Source organism: Protopterus annectens, chromosome 7.part0, assembly GCF_019279795.1.
Source record: "Protopterus annectens isolate FY-2018-M chromosome 7.part0, PAN1.0, whole genome shotgun sequence".
NCBI classification, from domain to species: domain Eukaryota; kingdom Metazoa; phylum Chordata; order Ceratodontiformes; family Protopteridae; genus Protopterus; species Protopterus annectens.
Genome location: NC_056739.1, coordinates 1,798,068,499 through 1,798,090,786, shown reverse-complemented (window position 1 = coordinate 1,798,090,786; position 22,288 = coordinate 1,798,068,499). Strand labels below are relative to the sequence as shown.

The window sequence follows — 22,288 nt, the reverse complement described above, 5'->3', positions numbered from 1 at the left end:
TTTCTGTCTGCTCTCTCTTTTGATAGAGCTTCACTGTGTGTTATCTACATGGATGTAAATATTCATCTCTCAAGTTTTCTTTTAAGGTGAATCTAGTCGACACAATAAATCAACACAGAAATAATCACAAATATGTATCCTCTATTTTCTTAGATCTGTCAAAAGCCTTTGACATGGTGTCCCACAGTAAAATTATTTCCACCCTTTCTTCACTAAACTTTTCTCAATCCTCACTTGCCTGGTTACAAGACTACTTGACTGGACATCAGCAAGCAGTACTACGGCAAGGAGAACTCTCACCCCTATTACATACCACCATGAGTGCCCCCCAGGGCTCTATAATAGGTCCTCTCCTATTCTCATTATTTACAAATAATCTCCATACATCAGTCCCACAAGCATCCCTAATTCAGTATGCAGATGATTCCACAGTGATCTGTGCTGCTCCCACCGTTCCAGATGATTCCACAGTGATCTGTGCTGCTCCCACCGTTCCAGATGATTCCACAGTGATCTGTGCTGCTCCCACCGTTCCAGATGATTCCACAGTGATCTGTGCTGCTCCCACCGTTCCAGATGATTCCACAGTGATCTGTGCTGCTCCCACCATTCCAGATGATTCCACAGTGATCTGTGCTGCTCCCACCGTTCCAGATGATTCCACAGTGATCTGTGCTGCTCCCACCGTTCCAGATGATTCCACAGTGATCTGTGCTGCTCCCACCGTTCCAGATGATTCCACAGTGATTTGTGCTGCTCCCACCGTTCCAGAACTACAGGTACTCACCCAAAACTCATTTCTTGCAATTGAAAAGTGGCTAACCAACTCCCAGTTGATTCTGAATTCCAACAAAACAAAACTTATGCTATTTCATCCCACCAAAGCCACAGCAACCCCCTCCACATTCACTATTGAATCTGCTAACAAGACTATAATCTCACCCACTGCCCATACAAAACTGCTAGGAGTAGAAATCAACAATAACATGAAATTTGATTTCCACATAGCTCAAACAATTAAAAAAGTCCACAAAAAACTAGGTACTCTGTATAGGAATAAACTATACTTTACAAACAATACCAAAGTCACTACAGCACAAACACACAATCTCTATCCTCATGTATGCATCACCATTTCTCACCAACCTTAAGAAATCTGAACTCACAAAACTCGAAAAGTACAGTTTTGCACCTACCATAAATGTAGATGTCCGATAGGTATGCATCTGCAGTCATCACATATGGGTTGTCCTGCCTCAGGCAGCCCTTGATCGGCGGATTCCAAAGTCTGGGTCTGGCCTCGGCTGATGTCGCACTTTCCCCGACGTCAGAGCGTCTGGGGTATAAAAGCATCAGCCAACGCCATTTTCCTCCGTTTTTCTTGCCCCAGATGCCAGGTGCCCTCTAAGGAAGGCTAAAATTTGGAGATATGCATTGCAAAAACAAATCTAAACATGCACAGTACTATAAAAACAAATACACCATAATAGATCCCCCCAGCTAGCTATAAGAGGGGTAAGTACCCAAGAAGTATACCACAGAGGGGAAGGAGGGAGGGTAAACCTGACTGCAGATGCATACCTATCGGACATCTACATTTATGGTAGGTACAAAACTGTACTATGTCCTTCAAGGATGCATCTGCAGTCATCACATATGGGTAGAATACCATAGCCAATCTGGGGGTGGAGGTACTAAGTAAAGGATGGTGTAGCTAAGATACCCTGCAGGACTGCCATAGCATAGCCTGCTCTGGATCTGGAGTATAAAGGTAAATTGTAATGCTTGGAAAATGTATGCACGGAGCTCCATGTAGCAGCTTCTAAAATGTCCTTGGTAGCCACCCCTCTTAGGAAGGCTGTGGTGGTGGCTGTGGCCCTGGTGGAATGAGGTCTAATGTTAGCTGGCACAGCTTTTCCATGAAAGGAGTAACACAATCTAATGCAATTCCCTATCCATTTTGAAATTGTCTGTTTGGAAATTGCTTTTCCTTCTGCCCCAGCAGCATATGCTACAAACAGCTGGTCAGTCTTTCTGTAACTTTTAGTTCTGTCCAAGTAGTAGCGCAACTGACTGTGTATGTCCATGGTGTGCAGAAGTTTCTCCCCTTTATTTTGTGGTTGTGGGAAGAATGTAAGCAAGTGAATAGCTTGTTTCAAAGATACCCTGGATACCACCTTTGGCATAAATGTAGGATTGGTTCTCAATGAAACTCTGTCCTGATGAAAGATAAGAAATGGCTGTACTGCCATTAGAGCTTGTAACTCAGATACTCTTCTTGCTGAGGTTATGGCCAGAAGGAAAGCAGTTTTCCAAGACAGAAACTGTAGATCTGCAGATGCTGCTGGTTCAAAGGGAGGAAGTGTTAATTTTTCCAACACGAAGTTAAGGTCCCAAGTAGGTAGAGGTGGTTTCCTTGGAGGATTGATGTTTTTGATTCCTCTTAGAAACTGTCTCAGGAGAGGATGAGAGAAGACAGGTGGATTAACATTGTATTCTGCTGAAATTGCTGAGGCATGTACCTTAATGGAAGAGTAAGACAGGCCGTTGTGGAACAATTCTGCCAAATATTCCAGTATATGTGCCATGTTCATCACTGTCACATCTAGGCCCTTTGTTGTGTTCCAAGTGTGAAATCTTTTCCATTTTGCTGAATATGCCTTCCTTGTGGAAGGCCGTCGAGCTTCCATAATAATATCCTTCACTCTCTGGGATAGCTTATCCTGAGGAGGAGTCATGGTATTTTCCAGGCAGTTAGCTGCAAGGTTTTCAGGTTGGAATGCAGAGTCTTGAAATTGTGCTGTGTCAGTAGAAGTGGCCATAGGGGGAGAGGCCACGGTTTCGTCTGTGACATGCTCTTTAACAGTGGGTACCAGTGCTGTCTTGGCCAGTTTGGAGCTATCAGAATCACTCTGGGCTGCTCTGTCCTGATCTTCAGTAAGACCTTGGTCATTAATGGGAGAGGTGGAAAAGGATACACTGTTAGAGCTTTCCAGCTGAAAGAGAGAGCGTCCACTTTCCATGCTTGTGGGTGGTATGTCCTTGAACAGAATTTCTTCAGTTGATGATTGTGGGGGGAGGCGAACAGATCTATTTCCGGCCTTCCCCATAATTGTGTTATGAGTAAGATGATGTCTGGGTGCAGCATCCATTCGTGTGCATCCATGATATTTCTGCTTAAGCTGTCTGCCAGTATATTGTCTTTCCCCGGCACTAACTGGGACTGCAGCTGTATATTGAGTTTCAAGGAAAGTTCCCATAGATTCATTGCCAGTCTGCAAAGAGGGTAGGAATGGGTGCCTCCTTGCTTGTTTATGTACCACATAACTGTGGTGTTGTCTGTCCTTATGAGTAGGTGGCCTTGATGAAGAAAAGGTTTGAAGGCCTCGATTGCTTGTATCACTACCAGCATTTCCTTTTGGTTTATGTGCATGCGCAGCTCTCTTTGTGACCATAGCCCTTGGATACATCTGCCCTCCATGTGTGCTCCCCAACCTTGGTCTGAAGCATCCGTAGTGATGGTTTGGTTGGCTCTTGGCTTGCTGAAGGGCAACCCGCTGTTCGACTGGCAGGCTTGAGCCCACCACAGAAATTCCTTTTGGAGGCATGGAATGAGTGGGATCAATGTTTCTAAGCTGTGACTGTGCTGAGTCCATAAACTCCTTAGGTACCATTGTAATTTTCTCATATGCAGCCTTGCTTGTGGGATCAGAAGAATGCAAGATGCCATGTAACCCAGGGCCTGCAGGATTTTCCTTGCAGTCAGCTGAGTTTGTCTTGTCAGATTCTTGAAGTAATCTGGTAGTTGTTTTTGTTTTTCTTCTGTGAGAAAGGCCATTTGGGTGGTTGTGTCTAGATCCGCACACCCAGAAAAGTTATTCTTTGGGATGGAACAAGTCTTGATTTGTGGATGTTGACTGTATATCCCAAGGCCTGCAGTAGGTCGATGGCATAATCCAAGTCCTTTAACAAAGTTTGCTTGCTATCCTCTTGTATAAGGCAGTCGTCCAGATATGGGTAAATTTGAATCCCCTGAAGTCTGCAGTGTGCAATTACTGATGCCAGGCATTTTGTGAATACACTGGGTGCAGTAGATAAGCCAAAGGGCAATGCTGAGAATTGATAATGCTCTGACCCTGCAAGAAATCTGAGGTGTCTTCTGCAACTTTGTCTGATAGGGACATGCAGGTATGCCTCCTTGAGGTCTAGAGTCACCAGCCAAGACCCCTTGCCCAGCATGGAAAGGAGTTGCTGTAGAGTCAGCATTTTGAATTTTGGCACAATGAGGTAAGTATTCAGTGCGGACAAGTCAAGAATAGGCCTCCATTGATTTTCTTTTCTTGGAACAAGGAATAATCTGGAGTAAAATCCTTGGCCTTGTTCTGAAAGAGGTACCTTTTCTATAGCTTTCATTTGTATTGAGCTGGAAATTTGTTTCAAAGCCTCTGCCCTCTGATTTGGTGGCAGGTCTGGCATGCCTTTTCTTTTTGGCAATGTGTGGAAATGGAACCTGTATCCTTTGTCTATTATTTGCAGTGTCCATGTGTCCCTTGTAATGCTGTGCCAATTTTTTGAAAATAAAGAAAGCTTTCCGCCCAAAGGTGCTTCTAATTGAGCGCTGGTCGGCAGAGTCAAAACAAAGTCATCGAGTCTGTCCTGGTGTAGCAGTTGTAGTTCCTGCACTACCTCTTTGGTTGGGAGGCTGCCATTGACGGCCTCTGTAGGAGCCTCTAGCTTGCCCTCTACCTCTGGCACGCCTATTCCTGCCTCTCTGAGATCTGTCTGAGTCCGGAAAGGACCAATTCTTAGTAGGCCAATTTCTGCTGAATCTCGGTGGTTGGACTTGCAGAAAGTCTTTGACTGTTTGCACAGATTTTGCCTTTTCTTCAAATTTCTTTAAGACCTCTTGAGCCGTGGAACCAAATAATTTTTGCTTTTCCATAGGAGCATCCAAAAGCTTAGCTTTAACATGGTCTGGCAGAGATTGTTCCTTCAGCCAGGCATGCCTACGTATGACTGCACCTGTCATAGCTGACCTACATGAAGCTTCCAATGCATCATAACCACACTGCAAGAAATGGTTACTAACCTGCTGGGAGTTATGTACCAGATCCTGAAGGGATTTGCGATCAAGGGGTTCAGAAGAAAACAGTTTCTTATGCAATTCATCTAACAAATACTCTTGGTACTGTATCATATAAAATTGACAATTTAATGCCCTCATGGAAAGAGTTGCAGAAGTATACACTTTCTTACCCCATCTCTCTAAAGCTCTGGACTCCCTTTCAGAGGGTAGAGGGTTTCTAGCAGTGGCAACTGCAACCCCTTTTGGGCCCTGGGAAATAGTTTCTGGATCAGCAGAGTGGGCCTTGTACAGGTGTAGATGGGAGTCCGGGACCCTGTAGTACCTATCAGGTTTGGCAGGAGCCGGAGGGAGAGAGTCAGGGGCTGTACTAGCATCAGAGTACACATCATCAATAACATTCAAAACAGGAGGTATAGCTAAAGGCCTATGCTGAGGTAAATGTAAAAAGGTCCTTAATCTCTTTCTAGAATCAGAGAATTCCTGACCCTGCCATTGAAAATGTTCTCTCAGAGTGTAATGTCTCTCCAAAGGAAAACTCTTCAGGAGGGGAGGCCGAGGGAATAGATTCTTCAGCATCAGAATCCTCGTAGGCCGAATAAGCCTCCTCCTGGTGGTCTGACAGAGTAGAGCCATCAGTGGACTCATCTGAGGAGTGGGGGTCAGAGGGCTCAACCCTGGGCCTTTGTCTGGAGGTGGTTGAGAGCCCCTGTCCGGATGAGGTTGAGAACCTCTAATTAAGGAGATAAGATCCTCTGCTAAGCTAAGAATCTGTGAGCCAGTAGAAGGTCTCTGAGACGTAACCTTGGGAGGCAAAGCTTTAGTAAGTTTAGCAGCTTTAGCCCTAGAGAAAGCCTTAATGGACATGGATGCAGGAGGTCTGGCTGCACCACGTGCAGGAGTAGACTTGTCTAAAGGAATGGTGTCGGAAGGTTCCTGGACACCAGTTTCAGAAGGTAATTCAATAACCGACTCGGCCGGGGCTTCCGGGGCCAAGGTAGTCGGTTGTGCGGTTTCGGTAATCGGAAGTACCAAGGACTCTGTTTCAGCCGAGACCGAGACACTCGCAGTAGGCCTGACCATGGTTTCAGCCGAAACCGCGGCCCACGTGTGTCGGTCCTTGTCCTTCCGTTTCTTAACTAAATGCGAAGTTGGAGTCTCCGACGGCATCTTGTAAGCAAAACTAGCCCCAAATAATTCCTCTGCAAACTCCGACCGACGTCTAAGAGTTCATCGGTTGAAGGAAGCACAGGATGAACAGGCCGAGACGTCGTGGTCTGGGCCTAGGCAGGGGAGGCAGTAAGAGTGGAAATCCTTATGAGCTATTTGTTTCCCACAAGTTAAATAATTATTAACTTTATCTGACATCGGCTGAGGCAAGAAAGTCCCCCCAATGGGGTACTTAGCTTTTTCGAAGTCTTCGGTAGCTGAATCACAGGAGCTGGCCGACCAGCACTTGCGAACTGCTTCTGCTTCGGGCACCACACGGCAAGAAAGACTTGAGGAAAATGGCGTCGGCTGATGCTTTTATACCCCAGACGCTCTGACGTCGGGGAAAGTGCGACATCAGCCGAGGCCAGACCCAGACTTTGGAATCCGGCTGACCAAAGGGCTGCCTGAGGCAGGACAACCCATATGTGATGACTGCAGATGCATCCTTGAAGGACATCATGCTACAACAAAATTGCAAGATTCGCAGCCAATTCAAACTCCAAATTACATCACTGTACATCACTCAGACATTTAAACTCGCTAGAGTGTCCCCAACTATTACATTATAACCAACTAGCTATGGCCCATAAACTATTCTATGACAAAGAAAAGACCCCTGCCCTGCAAAATTTACTATAACCATACTCCTGCATCAGAACATTACGTTCAAATAATAAATCCCTAATAAAAGTCTCCACTGCTAATAGTCAGGCCTGGGAATCTCTTTTCTCCAACTGTGTAGCTAAAGTCTGGAATACTGTACCTTCTAATACAATATCTACCTCACTTCCACTGCAATTTAAAACTTTACTAAAAACTCACCGAACCAACAAATGGATATGTCCATGTTGGGCTTCTGATTAACCCAGTAGGTTTTCCATGCTAGGTTTCTGGCTAATCCAGTATGTTTTCCTAAGATGAATTTAGATGCGATCTCTCTTAATAGTCATACACAAAATGTATGACGCAAATAATACCTTGTGTTACAATTGAGTAGTATAATTCTAATTACACCAAGTGTCCTATCCTCTAGAATTTTAAATTGTCTTGTATCACAATTTATGTTTCTAATTACATAGTGTCCTATATTCTAGATTTCTAGTTATGTCTCACTCTTAAGATTATATTCTATTGCCCATTTGGCTGTAATGATCTACTGTTCTTGTTGTATGTATTATTTTTTAAGTGGAGCTTTTCTCCCCAGGCCGCCGCTGAAAAAGGACTTGTATCCAGTCGGACTTTCCCAGTTAACAAATGTTAAATAAATAAATAAATAAACATTTCTTGACAGCCATGTCTTGAACACACAGTAAGTTGGCTATGATCAGAGGCTTTATCATAATCCACTATTTTAAGAACCTTGCTTACATTACAAAGGTGTCTCCTTTCAAATATAAGATCATAATATAATCACTCTATGTACTATATGAAGTATTACAGACTTGACAATTTCACACATGCTGTTTTCTTATACTTGATATTGAGAAGTAATACTCAAATACAGGTATCGTAGCGTTGTCGCCTCACAGTTAGACGTTGCCTGTTCGATTCTCAGTTAGAGCGTCTTCTGTGTGGCGACATGCATGAACGGGCGTTACTTCGTTGAAGACTGTGCGTTAGGCCTGGCAAGCCAGCACGAGAAACTCTACTGCCAATCATTAGCAGACTGGAGTTCCGCTGTGGCGACCCCTAACCGGGAAAAGCCGAAAGACACAAACAAAGAAACTCAAATACAGGTATCAGTAATATTGTGAATATTGCAGTACTGTGAAACACCTTGACTATTCCCTGCTGTTGGTCCTTGATAGCTGAATGTTTTATTCACTCAGTAGTACAAAATACATGGGGGACTGGTAAAACACAACATATTGAGGCCACATTAATTGTACCATACAACTGCATTCAAAAAGGATCGTAGAAAGAAATGATCAGCACGGCTGTCTTCATTTCTTGACAACACTGTATAGGATACCTCACAGTAAGAAATAATAGCCAAATATATGCAAAATGAATACCTCACTGATTTTCCATGACTGTAGATCCATTGAGAGTAGGGCATTACTTCCCTAACCACCTCTGTTACCATTACTACCTTACCATCATTCTATTACATCACACAGCATGACCACTGCAACACAAGTCAACATGAGGCACTGATGTTACATAGTTGTACTGATGTTTCCTACTTTGACGCACAGCTTCTGTGTGTTCCTGCATTATTATTTTTTTTATTTTTATGTATTATGTTTTCTTTGCACCGGTACATTTGTGTCATTGCTAAAAGTGAAGAAGTTAGCTAATCCCTTTAAAGAGTTCATTTAATTCCCTCAGAAATTATGCTAGATGTCTGCCACAGTTACACTTCTTTATGGCTGAATGTCTAACATCATTCCAGACTGTTAGCATCCTGCCTGCTATGGCACAGAGTACAGAATAATACATTTAATTCAAGTCCTTGCTTTAAAAGCTATAGTTCTGTTACATGTTTAGTATTTAGAATGCAATTAGGATGCCTTTGATCAATTCCCATATAAAAGCGTATGATGACTTGTCACTGTACATCATACTTATCACCAGCCAATAACCAAGTCACACATGTACAAATGATTATAATTTGTACTATTTTTGCTTATTCATCTTACCCCAGCCTGCATATTCCAAACTGAAATCACCAATGATGAATCCCACCTACAAGATAATTTTACAAATTGCTGTAAACCTTGTCTTTGCTAGTAAACAGAAATTAAATAAAGTTATATCTAACATGTTTAACAATATAATTGGCAATCTTATCTTCTCTGTCTTTTGCTAGTCTACTCTCAGTAACAGCATTTATAATTTTTTGAACACTGAAGTTCATTTTCGCAAGACTGAAAAATACCGAAACCTAATATACCAGAATGCTGAAGCTTTCCCAGGGTAAGTAAACACTTGCCCATCAAGTCCTTTTCTCCACTGTAGTGCGATCCTGGAGTTGGTATATATATATATATATATATATATATATATATATATATATATATATATATATATATATATATAGTTGGGGGTGCAGCCCCCCCCCCCCACGTGGATGGGTTTTAATTACTTCAGTGTCTATTTTAAGTTTGGGCAAATATTTTCTTACCCTTAGAAAGCTTCAGCATTCGGGTATGTGAGGTTTTGGTATTTGTAGTCTTGCAAAAATGAACGTCGGTGTTCTGATCTTCAGTTATTTAAAGTAGATGCATATTCTTAAGACTGAAGTGGTATCTTTCAAGGCCCCCGGGCCAGTGGAAACCACAACCCACACTGCTGAATCCCTTGCAAATGCCTTCTATGGGCACCTTCAAGAATGTATGGATCATGCAATCCCAAATAAAACCAAGACCCATTCCCCCAAAGGCAGGCGACCGGTCTGGTGGACCCCAGCCATAAACAAACTTTACAACAGAAGGAGGAAGCTACTACATGACAGAGCAAAATCCCTAAAAGGAAAGGCATCTCTGATCAGTACTAGCAAAAAACTACGATCACTCATAAAATCATCCAAGGCCAACTTTGAGAGAAAAATCGCAAATGACACAAAAGACAATCACAAGGCCTTCTTTAGCTATGTTAGAAACCTGGGTGGAAACTCCCAGATATGCTCAGAGTTAGTCCAAAATGACACAAAATACACTGAACCCACTGACATTGCCAACATTCTGGCAGACAGGTTCAGTGCAAATTTCTCCTCCCCCTCCCCCCCAAAAGGAGAAATAACTATCCCAGCAGAGTGTAGCCTCCCTAACATCTCAGATGCCCAGGTGAGACCCGCCCTCTCTAAAGCTAAAAACACAGCATCAATGGGACCGGATGGTGTCCCGGGCTGTGTGCTACATGAACTCCAAGAGGAACTAAACCCACACATAAGGCTGCTGTTTAATCTTAGCCTTACCACAGGATACATACCCAAAGAGTGGCGTATGGCAACAGTGGTCCCACTTCACAAAGGTGGTGCTTCTACGGACCCTGGAAATTACCGCCCCATAAGCCTGACGAGCCTGGTCTGCAAAGCTATAGAGAGGATCATTATGGAACTCATAAACAAAGACATTGGGGACCTACAGACATTGTATCCTACCCAATTTGGCTTTGTCAAGGGCAGATCCTGCCTTTTGAACTTGGTCGACTTTTTTGAAACAGTCACTAAGGCCATTGATGAGGGTAAGGCAGTTCACACAGCCTACCTTGACCTTGCAAAAGCCTTTGACACAATACCCCACTCGGGCATCATAGACAAACTCACCAGCTTAAATGTAAACCCATATGTCACAAGATGGGTTGCAAACTGGCTCAAGGACAGAACCCACAGGGTCAGAGTTGCTGGAGCTATGTCAGACTCTAAGCCAGTCACAAGCAGTGTCCCACAGGGCTCAGTCCTGGGACCCCTCTTGTTCAGCATTTATTTTTCCGAGGTACAGGCAAACATAGGAGGATTGTGGCTGACAAAGTTCGCAGATGACTGCAAACTGGGCCATAATTGATACTCCAGCGGACACAAACATCCTTCAGAGAGGCCTCATAGAAATGGATAATTGGTGCCAGAGCCATGGCCTTAAGCTAAACGCCAAAAAATGTATAGTCATACCCTTTGGGAAAAACAAGGTACCAACAAATTACCACATAGGCGGTAATCCATTAAGTACGGAAGAGGTAATCAGGGACCTAGGGACCCAGGTTGACAGTAACCTCTCATTTGACACTCACATTGCCAAAGTGGTTAGGAAGACTTTCTATATTGCCCACCTTATCATGAAGGGTTTCACATCTAGATCAAGAGAGGTCATTGTGCCCCTGTACTCTTCTCTTATCAGGCCAATGATTGAGTACAATGCCCCATTTGGGATGTATCTCACCCAACACCTGCAGCAGTTGGAAAGACCCCAAAGGTTCCTCACCAAGAGGATAAAGGGTCTTAAACATATGTCATATGCTGCCCGACTGAAAAAACTCCAGCTCTATTCAGTCGCATACCGCCTACTCAGAGGTGATCTGTGCCTGACGTACAAGGCCATGTCCAATCCTGAATTAATGGACATGCTCCACCTCAGAAAATCCAAATCCATCAGAGCCACGAGAACAAGTGACTTAAACCTCAACACAGAAATAAATAGAACTTGCTGGAGGGACAGATTCATAACCCAGAGGCTCCCTACACTCTGGAACAGAATCCCAGTCCATGTTAGGCAGAGACACTCACTGACTCTATTCAAGAGAAATCTCGACGAGTGGATGGGAGATCGTAGGTTTACCCCGGGGGTCATCTCTTTGTCACTACTAGACAGAGGCATAGTAAACTAAACCCTAAAAGGGCGTAGTATTCTCATCCTAAGGGGTGGTGTAAGCCACATACACTCTGGCTAGGCTTATAAATGCCCTAGGGCAGATAGCCTAGTACGAACCTATGAACCTATGAACCTATATATATATAAAAACACACATATACATTTTATATATATATATATATATATATATATATATATATATATATATATATATATATACACATACATGGTTCCCCTTTACAATCCTGAAATACTGAAATCTCGAATTTCAGTATCTCAGGACTGTAAAGGCAAAAAATGTAAAATCTTGAAAGTGCATAAGTGCAAATTCGAATAGCTCGAATCCGCACTTATGTAGTGTAGCAACGGGACAGGAAGTGTTTGCCCGGGATGCTTTACGGAAGTGAAGGTAAGTGAGTGTATGTGAGGTTTTTTGTAAGTTGTGGGTTAGGGTAGAGAGGTTGTGTTTGTATATATGTGTGTGTGTGTGTGTGTGTGTGTGTGTGTGTGTGTGTGTGTGTGTGTGTGTGTGCAAGACAGTGTTGAATGTCTGCGTGTGAGTGATGAATTTCTTAAGTGTTAGTGCGATCTCAGAGTTGGTATATATATATATATATATATATATATATATATATATATATATATAAGTGGGGGGTTGTAGGGGGTGCAGGGGGGCTTGCTCCCCTGCGTAGATGTAGTGTAGGATTGCGTAGTTTGTGTGTTGTGGGTTGAATGGTGTGCGTGTTGTGTGGTGTATGGTTTGTGAATGTTCGGGATTTCAGTTTTTCGTGTTTGTGTTTCGGATTGTGGGCTGTTCGCCTTTATAGTTTTGAGACACTGAAATTTGAGCTTTCAGTATCTCGAGATTATAAAGGGGAACCATATACACACACACATACATAGTTGACCATGTGCCGACTCATATTACAATGCATTATTGCTGAAAAATAAAAATGATAGCATTTTAAGTGCAGGAGCATTTAGCACCCATAATACTCTGCTTTTTCTTTCTTACTTTCCCATAGGTCAACAGTTTGGAAGATGTCTGTGGTAGAAAGGCCATAGGACTCCACTGCCTTTAGAAATTGGGAGATTTGCTCCATCTGCTTGAAGGCCATAGACGACTTCTGAATCTTCTTGATTGGCTTTTGCCCCTCAGGATAAAGACTGTTTATGAGTTCACAAAGAATCTGAAAGGAGAAATTGTTGCACAGTAATTAAGTGAATCCTGGAGGTATGTTACTTTTCATGGCATGAGTGAGGAAAATCATTTTCTGACAAGGAAGTACAATTTTATGACTTCAGAACACATCAGCACCAGTAGCTCAGCTTACTCAGCTGTTTACAATATTAGAAAGTGCAGAAACAGTATCATCAAAGAATTTGCACAGATCATTCATACTGCTGTGGCATAAACATTTAAACGTAAACTGAACTTTTTACAATTACACATGTCCTAGAAATTTTAGTTTTCAAATATTTTTAAAGCAGACATGAGCATTTCCTTGCAACCTCTTGGCTCCCACTTTAGGTGAAATAAACATTACCCAGACATGTGGCAAAAATAAACAAGGAAACAAACAAATAAAAAATTGATGGCTTTGACCAGAACAGACTTGACACTGTTCTCTGGAATAAGGCCATGTACATTGCCATGTGCTCTAAGGGCACTGATTATGGTGTAGCACTCTGTCATGGCTTCTAAAGGCCTGATTATGGTGTAGCACTCTGTCAGGGCTTCTTAGGGCCCTGATTATGGCAGGGCACTAGACCAACATAGTCATGGCTTCCAAGGCCCCTGATTGTAGTGGGGTACTTTGCTATGGCTTCTAAGGGCCTTGATTGTGGTGGGGCACATGGCCATGGCTTCTAAGGCCCTTGAGTGTGCTGATGCAGTTGGTCATGGCTAATGGCCATGATTGTGGTAAGGCAAGTGCCTGTGGCTTTTAAAGGCACTGTTTGTGGCAAGGGCACTTGACCATGTCTTTTAAAAGCACTGAGTGTGGTAGGGCACTTGGCTATGTCTTCTAAGGGCACTGAGTGTGGCAGGGCACTACAGTGGTGCAGCAAGAAGTCAAAAATCTTCCTACAGCTGCTGCAAACAGACCACCGAGAGTGCTTAATCGGGGACCATTATGACGGTCCAAAGTACAAAGTGTATGCTCACTATAATCTTGCCAGATTGGGGTCTGATGCTACTGAAATACTTCAGTCTAGTAAGCAGTACAGGCAACACTATGGTGACCAGAGGAAGTGCCAGCCAGACCTACTTAGCTAGTGGAAATAAGAGGTCAGAGTAAGGGCATTCAAGATGTACTGTAAGTATCTGTCCAGTCTAACTGTAAGTATCTGTCCAGTCTACACAGGCATACTGTGTATAGCTTTCCTGCATACTGAATATGTGTTGTAGACAAGTTACTTAATGGTATATTTCTATTTTGCACCTTTGAAGGCCATACAGGACAATTATCTTTTGTATCAGAGGAGAATGGAAAGACATTCTAGTTGCGTGTAGGACTGTTATTTCATTTCTTTTAGTAATTACAATTATGTTAAAAGTGATCGGGTAGCAAGTTACAGCATAGCAGCATTTTATATTATACTCATGCAGTTAGTCAGAAGGTAGCATTATACAGGTGTGGTTATATAGTTGCATGATGTAATTCATTATTAATTATATTTGTTATACATCCCCCCCACACACACCTTCTAAAGTTGCTATATTTGCTCTTACAATTATTTTGGTTTTTTTTTCTTTCTCCCCATTTCTCCTCTCACTTTGTATACAAATGCAGTGGCAGTGGGATGGCCATGGTCTATGATCCTTGGCAGGCCTAGTCATCTGTTGTGTCTTAAGCCAGCATTCCAGACATTCCAAACTGTATTCCTGGTGGCTGCAGTGGGGCACATCCTGTTGGCAATCTCTCCTCCCCCTGGTGGTACTTCACTAGCAGGGAGTGCCGTTATTCACTCTGGTGGCACTGGGATGGAAAGTGAATTTGTCACCAGATGCATATGTTGGAGGAGATTGTATACAAGCTGCTGGAAGCCCACATCAGCCATTTAGAAAGGCTTCTCTTGTGACTGGTGGAGGTGCATCACTGCCTGACACTGACATCAACAACTCAGGCAGGGCACTATCTGGCCTGCACCTGGATAGTGCACAGACAGTGCCTACAGAAATCCATTCTCAACCTAACCCCCCCATACCAGTGCATTCTCTACTATGTCAATACTTTCCCCTGCTGTTGCCCTACTTTTATTGGCATGTGTCTGAATTCACTGCATCCTCCCCATGTGTTAGCACCCTCATCAGTTTTTGTCTATATTACGTTTGTTTGTTAAAGCTTATGCCCCTTATGTCTTACAATACACCTTCACCTTACATTACATCCTTTACCAGCTTTCCTTCCTAAAAAAATAGAACAGAAAAGAATATGGACACCTGTGAAGAAAATGAAAATACTGTCATCTGGGTCTGTATTAGAACACCAAACGGTCAAAATTTCGAGTGTTCTAATATCGAACCTTTTTCAGCGAATGCTAAAAATATCGAAGAAACAGAAAACCAATTTTTTTCCTAAGAAAAGAATTTGGTTGTCTGTTTTTGTTGCTTCAGTATTTTCAGCGCTGTGGTGGAAAGTTATGTGTCGGGTTCAGGTAAGTGTGCGATTGTGTAGACATGAGGGTTAGGTGAGTTAGGGTTAGGGCACGGGTCAGGTAAGTGTGCGATTGTGTGGACGTGAGGGTTAGGGTGTGGGTGAGGTGACTGCGATAGTGACGGAACTTAGGGTTAGGGTTTGTGTTAAGGTAAGTGGATAGTTAGTGGTGTATATATAGTTTAGTGTAGGGTTAGGTGTAAGAGTTTAGGTGTATGTGTGTGGATTGCTGTTTGTTTGGTGTGCTTTTGTTCTGTGTATGTGTTTTAGAACAGCAAATGTTTTCCCTAGGAAAGAATTCGCTGTTCTGAATGTTCAATGTTTTACATTTTTGATTCATAGGGTTCGATATTAGAACACTTGACAATTTGAATGTTTGGTGTTCCAATATAGACCCTGTCATCTGTGTTAGCATGTCTGGCAGGAGATTTGTGTACATTCTCAGATTAACTTGTATTGCATGCCAGTGCATCTAATTGTGAAAATGTAAATACGTTTTTGAAGTGCTGAGTATTTCCCTGTTTAAACAAAATGTTTAAAGAATGTGTCAGTGCTTTGATACATTTCTAATTGCACATGTTTGTGAGGGAGATTCTAAAGTACAAACTGTCTGGAGAATCAGCTGATCAGTATGTGATGTCATTAGAATGCTCCTGGTTGCTAGATGATTATTTGAACAGCTGATTGACATGAATAACAACTTTTTCAAACAGCTGACTTGTTTTTAAAATAAGACAGTTGAGACTCTTAAGCTGAGCAGTTAGTTAAGAGCAGCAGTTAGTGAAGAGTTGCAGTCATTTACAGTGCTGTGCAGTGAATACCCAAAAAAGGACTCGTCAAAAACTGTAAGCCTGCCTTGGCCTTGCTGTTATGTTTTACATTAAATGAGAGAGAGTATTCTCTTGTTAGATTAGGAAAGTTTAGTTATTTAGATAGAGATGGACTTCTATCCTACAGTTTAATTTTATATTTCTGGTGTTGACTTATGGTATTCATTGAAAGTTATTGATTTACATTCTTGTAATAATTTTACTTATTATTAAATGTTTTTCATTACTTTACATTGTGGCTGGACAAGCGGTGTATTCTTCAGAGATGAGAGTGCGCTTATATGTGCTTAATACTCCCCAGGGTCACCTTGAATGCCTGGTTGCTTCTTGTCATCGCTATCATTTATTTTTATACTTAATTTTTAATAATTGATTACCCTTTGATGGGTGTGTAGATCTGTCTGACTGGTGGCAGCATTTACCATTTGTACTGGGGAGGGGACACAGCTGGAAATCTGTGCCAGGCTTCCCTTAAGTGTTTGTGTGTGTGAGATTTTAATTTATTTTGAGTGGGAGTCAGTCAGAGGTCTTAAACTGGAACACATCGCTCTGAAGTTTATAAGGGATTATATTTGGGGTGGACAGAGGCATATAGTCCAGTCCCAGGAAAACAGAACATGCTCCTGTTGTGCTGTTAAGGGAAATTGTGGAATTTTACTCGTGTGCTCTGTGCTCCAGTGTTTTCTATGACACTCCCACACTGGAGTTAGTGGTGAAGACTGAGTCTCCTAAATTGCTGACCCGGGTTTTAAGTGGCAGACATCACTTTTATTATTAGCAGTCCGGTATGATATTAGCTGGACATCACATTATTGTTGGATATCTGGTGGGATTTTAGCCAGACATCAAATTTAATTTTTGGCAGCTTAGTGGGATTTTTAACTGGATTCCAGTAATATGTGGGTAGTTGTCATTAGGGTGTGCACTCTTGACTGCCACAATGTAAACACTCAGAATTTCAATCCACCAAAGTTTTATTTATTTTTTTTAGTTAGATAGTCAAACAAGGATGTTAGGAGAAGATTTTAGCAAGCTGACAAAGATCCAGTTGGCTAAGGAGTGTGAAGCCCGAGGGTTGGCACATGCCAACCTGACCAAGGAAGCAATGATTTCAGCCATGGTTGCAGCCACATCTCAGACCAGCCATTCAAAGAATATCCAGTTTGGTGTTGGTGATGTGCAGCCTGCCAAGACAAGACAGTCCATATTTTCTTCAGAGGGCCTGAGAATCCATCTGGAGTTAAGGAGATTGGAACTGGAGGCTAAGGAGTGAATGTGACATCTTGAACTGTAATCAGCAGAGATACTGAGGCATTTAGAGGTCAAGGACAATGAGAGACAGGACCCACATGAAGTGAAGCTTCTTACCCTTCAAGAGGGTCATGGAGGTAATGGGGAAGGGAATAACTGGACCCCAGAAGCTGCAAATGTCAGTAAACATTTTCTTCAGTTCAGGGATGGGGATGACTTTCATAGTTGTACTAATATCTTTGAGTGGGTATGTAGAAAATATGATGTTGACCATGAGCTCTGGGTTCGGCTCCTGACTCCCCTACTCCATGGTAAAGCTGTTCAGACTGTACATTGTTTGAATTATGACAAAGTGAAATGTTGCTTAACTGTTTCAAACTTATACCTGAGGCATATAGGGAAAAGTTTAGTGAACATAGACGCAAAGCAGATGAAAGTGTACGTGATTATATTGCCAACTTAAGAACTTGCTTTCACAGATTGGAGAGTGGATTTCAGGTCACCACTTTTGAGGGACTGGCAAACCTTTTGGTGAGGGAACATGAGATTCTGATTAGCAGACCGTGAATGTAACTCTGCAGAGGAGTTGGGGAGAAAAGGGGATCTCCACTTGGCAAGTACAGCACCACTACATAAGAAAGGGATACCCAGTGCTGCACATGGACATAAGAGAACCCATGGAGGCCAGTCTAAACCACTATAACAGAGTACAACAGTAATGGTAGAAACTAATAATCCAAGTGCATGGTTAGGGATTAGATGTTTCAAGTGTAACCAGAGGGGACACATAGTCAAATGTCCATTGAGGGAAGGTGAGAAACAGAAGGTTATGGAGCTAATAAGTGTGAATGAGAAACTGCCAGTGATAAGTTGTTTATTAACAACTGGGTGCCAAATTATAAACTGGTACACATTGTTCTGAAGTGTTTAATAAGGGATTAAATTTGGGGTGGACAGAAGTATATAGTCCAGTCCCAGGAAAAAAGTGTGTGTTCCTGTTGTGCTGTTAAGGGAAATTGTGGAATTTTACTCGTGTGCTCCGGTGTTTTCCATAACGCTCCAACACTGGAGTCAGTGGTGAGCATTGAGGCTCCTTAATTGCTGACCTGGGTTTTGAGTGGGGAACCTCACATTTATTGCTGGCAGTCCAGTGGGATTTTAGACGGATACATACATACATACAAATATTTCAAGCATGGGCATTAAAATCCCTTCTAATTTGCCAATATACTATAACACTTGTTCTCATAATAAGTGTCCAGGCTGTTCTTAAAATATCTAAACTAGTATTTGCTTTAATGTAATTTGGTAGTCTCTTCCATGCATCAGCTACTCTGCCAGAGAACCAATTAGTAAACTTGTCATTCCTATAGAATCTTCTACATAGGTTGTCTGATGATTCTCTAGTACTTTTTGATAACCCCAAACATTCCCAGAAGTAGTTGTCTCTAAATGACCCATATACTTGAATAAGATCTCCTCTTAGATATCTGTAAGAGACACTGTACAAGTTCAGATATTTTAGTCTTGCATAAGAACTTAAATTTTCACATCCATGGATGCTCTTGGTATATTTTTGCTTTTTATACAACCTAAAGTTCTATAACTATCTTTAACCAATTGGTTGATATGATTAGAAAAACTCATAGCTGAATCTACCCATATACCCAGGTCCTTAAATGAGTCTACAATTTCAATCACTGTGTTATGTATTAAATATTCACCTTTCAATTTATGTCTCCCAAATCTCATATGCTTAGTTTTTGACACATATTAGCATATTATTCTCCTGTGCCCAAATGGTCAATTTGTCAAGTTATTTTGAAGACACGCCTTATCTGTAACGCATGTAATCAGTTTAAACAATTTCAGGTAATCTGCATATAGACAGTAGAACACATTAGATGAAAAAGTTAGGTCTGAAAGATACAATCTAAACAAGTAAGGGCCTAGGACAGAGACCTGTGGGACACCCTGACTGTGACCAAGAATTTCACCTGTCCAGTTGCTGTATGACAGTTGTCATGTCCTATTTGTAAGCCAGACAGCTATCCATCTTATCAAGAATACATCAATACTTAGTTGTACTAATTTATTGATCAGTGTTTTGTGTATGACCCTGTCAAGTACTGAAGCAAATCTATATAAATTACATCACAGCACAATTTTTCATTCATAGTTGTATCATTATAGAATATGTTATAGATCTGTTTTTAACATATGCAAGCTGATATATGGTTTCAAGTCCCAACCTATCCAGTTCTGACAATAACTTAACCAATATTATCTTCTCCATTATTTTTCCACAGCATGAAAGTAGATTTAAGGGTCTATATGACTCTTGGTTTGTCCTACTCCCCTTTCCCTTAAAGACAGGTTTAATAAGCACATGCCTCCAATCTTGAGGAATCTCCCCATATTTATATGATCTAGTGAATAAAAGATATAATGGTACCGTAAATTCTTGCTGAAGTGTTTTCAGGTCATTATTACTAATTCCATCTCCTCCCTGGCCTTTGTTTGGCTCCAGTTTGCCCAGTTCTTTCTCAATATAATCTAATTTGATTCCAGTATCTGGGATTACCTGCATGTCAGTAGGACAACTCATTACCCCTTTGAGTCAAACTTTTTGCATACGATTTTGTAAATATATCTATAATCTATTGTGTCTGAGAATAAATTATAGAATCTGCACAGTTTATCAATTTGTGTCTTTACTCCTTCCACATCTTATGCATCTATAAACAGTTTTTTTTATTATGTTCAATATCTTTATATAAATTTTCCTCAAATTTTTCTTGATCTTGTCTCACACTGTGGTTAATCTGTTTGTACAGTTTATTTCAGTTTTCAAAGTTGTAGCTCAACCTCTCTTCTATTTCTTATATTTTTGTCTCTCATCTTAATCAGTTATCTTGTTCTTATGGAAATACATTCCCCGGATGTTGTACACCTAGATCTTGACGTTAAAGCATTTTTTTGATTTTTTGCACTCTGGAATTTCCATATTCCATCTGCAGTTTTTCCACTGAACACCTCACTCCAGTGAGTTTTACATATTCCATATAATATGTAATTAACTTTCTGTGCATTAGTTTAGATTTCAGTTTGGCAGAATTATCTAGCAACAAATTAACCTTTATAACCCCATGATCACTTTTTCATCAATGGTGGTAAAACTGGACTTGAAATAACACTACTTTCTTTAGGAACACAAAGAATGTCAAAGTATGTTCCATCCCCTGGTAGTTTTTTTTTTTTACAATCTGAAGCAATTGTTGTTCCCGAATATACGTTGTGAATAACTTCCTTACTAACATTGCTGAATCAATATTATTACAATCTGTTTCTGGTCAATTTAAGCCCCCAGCTATTATTTTTTCCCTCCTGTGTTTCATGTACATCATTGTTGGCAGTCCAGTGGGATTTTAGCCAGACTTCACAACACTTACAATACTAAACTACTCTTTGTAGGCCTAGACTTTCCACCAACAAAAGTGAAAAGCCCTGAACTACATTCAGCAATCTGAAACATTCTGTCATCCTATTTGAAATGCCAAGCAAAGAGGATGAGCTTCAAGCAAGCATCTTGCTTCTAAAGATACAGACAAGTTGCTCTTGCTTCAAAGATGAAGGCTGGGTTCATTTACTCTGCTTAGAAAATGCCATGTGCGCCCTTTGCCTACACAGTGGTCCTTTCTTGTATAAATATGTTGCATCCTTTCTTCTGAGATGTGATTATAACGTCTTGTAACAATTCTCTGTTAACTGTGATCTTTATACTCTAACAAATGGGTTATCCCTTCATTTTGCTAATTTTAATAATGTTTCATGTTTGTATGTTTTTTTGTCTGAAATGGGTTCCATGAGCCAATAAATCTTATCAGGGAAACAGACAAATATACACCTTATGTTTCCATGCATGATGATGAAATCAGGATGATGATGTCAGGCTGTTAGATTAGAGACTGCACTTTATCATTTTAAGAATAAAGCTTCAACCAGGAACAACACTACTTCTATACGCGAACTTTAAAACTTCATCATCATCATCATCACATCCAGCATTATAGAGTCAACAGACGTACATCCAATAGTCTCTACCAGGTCAAGAAACACCTTCTCTTCCTCATAAAACTAATTCAAACTACTTTTAAAAGGTTTCTATAGTTTCGCTTCCAGCAAACGACCTGGTTACAAAACCAATTAATACTTATCTGATGGTGTTTAAAATACATTTATATGAATCTTTGACAATCACAAAACTGCCAATGCATGCCTTGAAGCGTATTATAAGGTCACCAAGCAGCCTTCTGGATGCTAAGGAATACATGTTTAAAGCTTCCAATCAGTAACATGGCGAACATATTACATTATTTACTTTCCTTGTTATCTTTCATTCCGATTCCTCTAACACCTTATCTTCCTTATAATGTCCATCCTATTGTCCGAGACAAGACAACTATACTATATCCAAACAGAGAAATGCCCAGGTAACCACATCACACACTTTTATCGAAAAGAAACAAAATATTAAGCACTTTCATCTCCTTAATGTTAGGTCTTCATCAGAACAACTTAAAAACTAGAGAATTGGTTTAAATAACCATATTGGCATAATCACATGACCTGCATGACCCAGTCAAGAACATTACCCAAGTCGTCTGATAAAATAATTAAAACCTATAAATTAAAAAAAAACGCAATTATAACACATCACAATTATACTATAAAGGAAATTCATTATAAATATATACGCAAAAGTATAGTAGCCCTATGGAAGGAGACTGGATCATGAACTACAGAGAGATTCTCTTGATATATCATGTGTTTCATTATGGAAATATTCCAGGAAAAGAAATTATTTTACTGTAGGAAACAATTATGCCCTAAATGCCAGTGAGTTTATCCAGGAGAACTCCAAAAGTCTGCACCATAGAAAAT

The 22,288-nt window shown here is 41.1% G+C and overlaps 1 protein-coding gene across 3 annotated transcripts in view; it reads right to left on the bottom strand.

Annotated features, from left to right (window-relative positions):
* Positions 1-22,288, bottom strand: part of LOC122807242 (transgelin-2-like) — a 391,792-nt gene that overhangs the window by 34,611 nt on the left and 334,893 nt on the right. For all 3 annotated transcript variants that reach the window (XM_044078328.1, XM_044078326.1, XM_044078327.1), the window contains exon 3: positions 12,620-12,794. In XM_044078328.1, the coding sequence (XP_043934263.1) occupies positions 12,620-12,794 (175 nt within the window). The remainder of the gene's footprint in view (positions 1-12,619; positions 12,795-22,288) is intronic.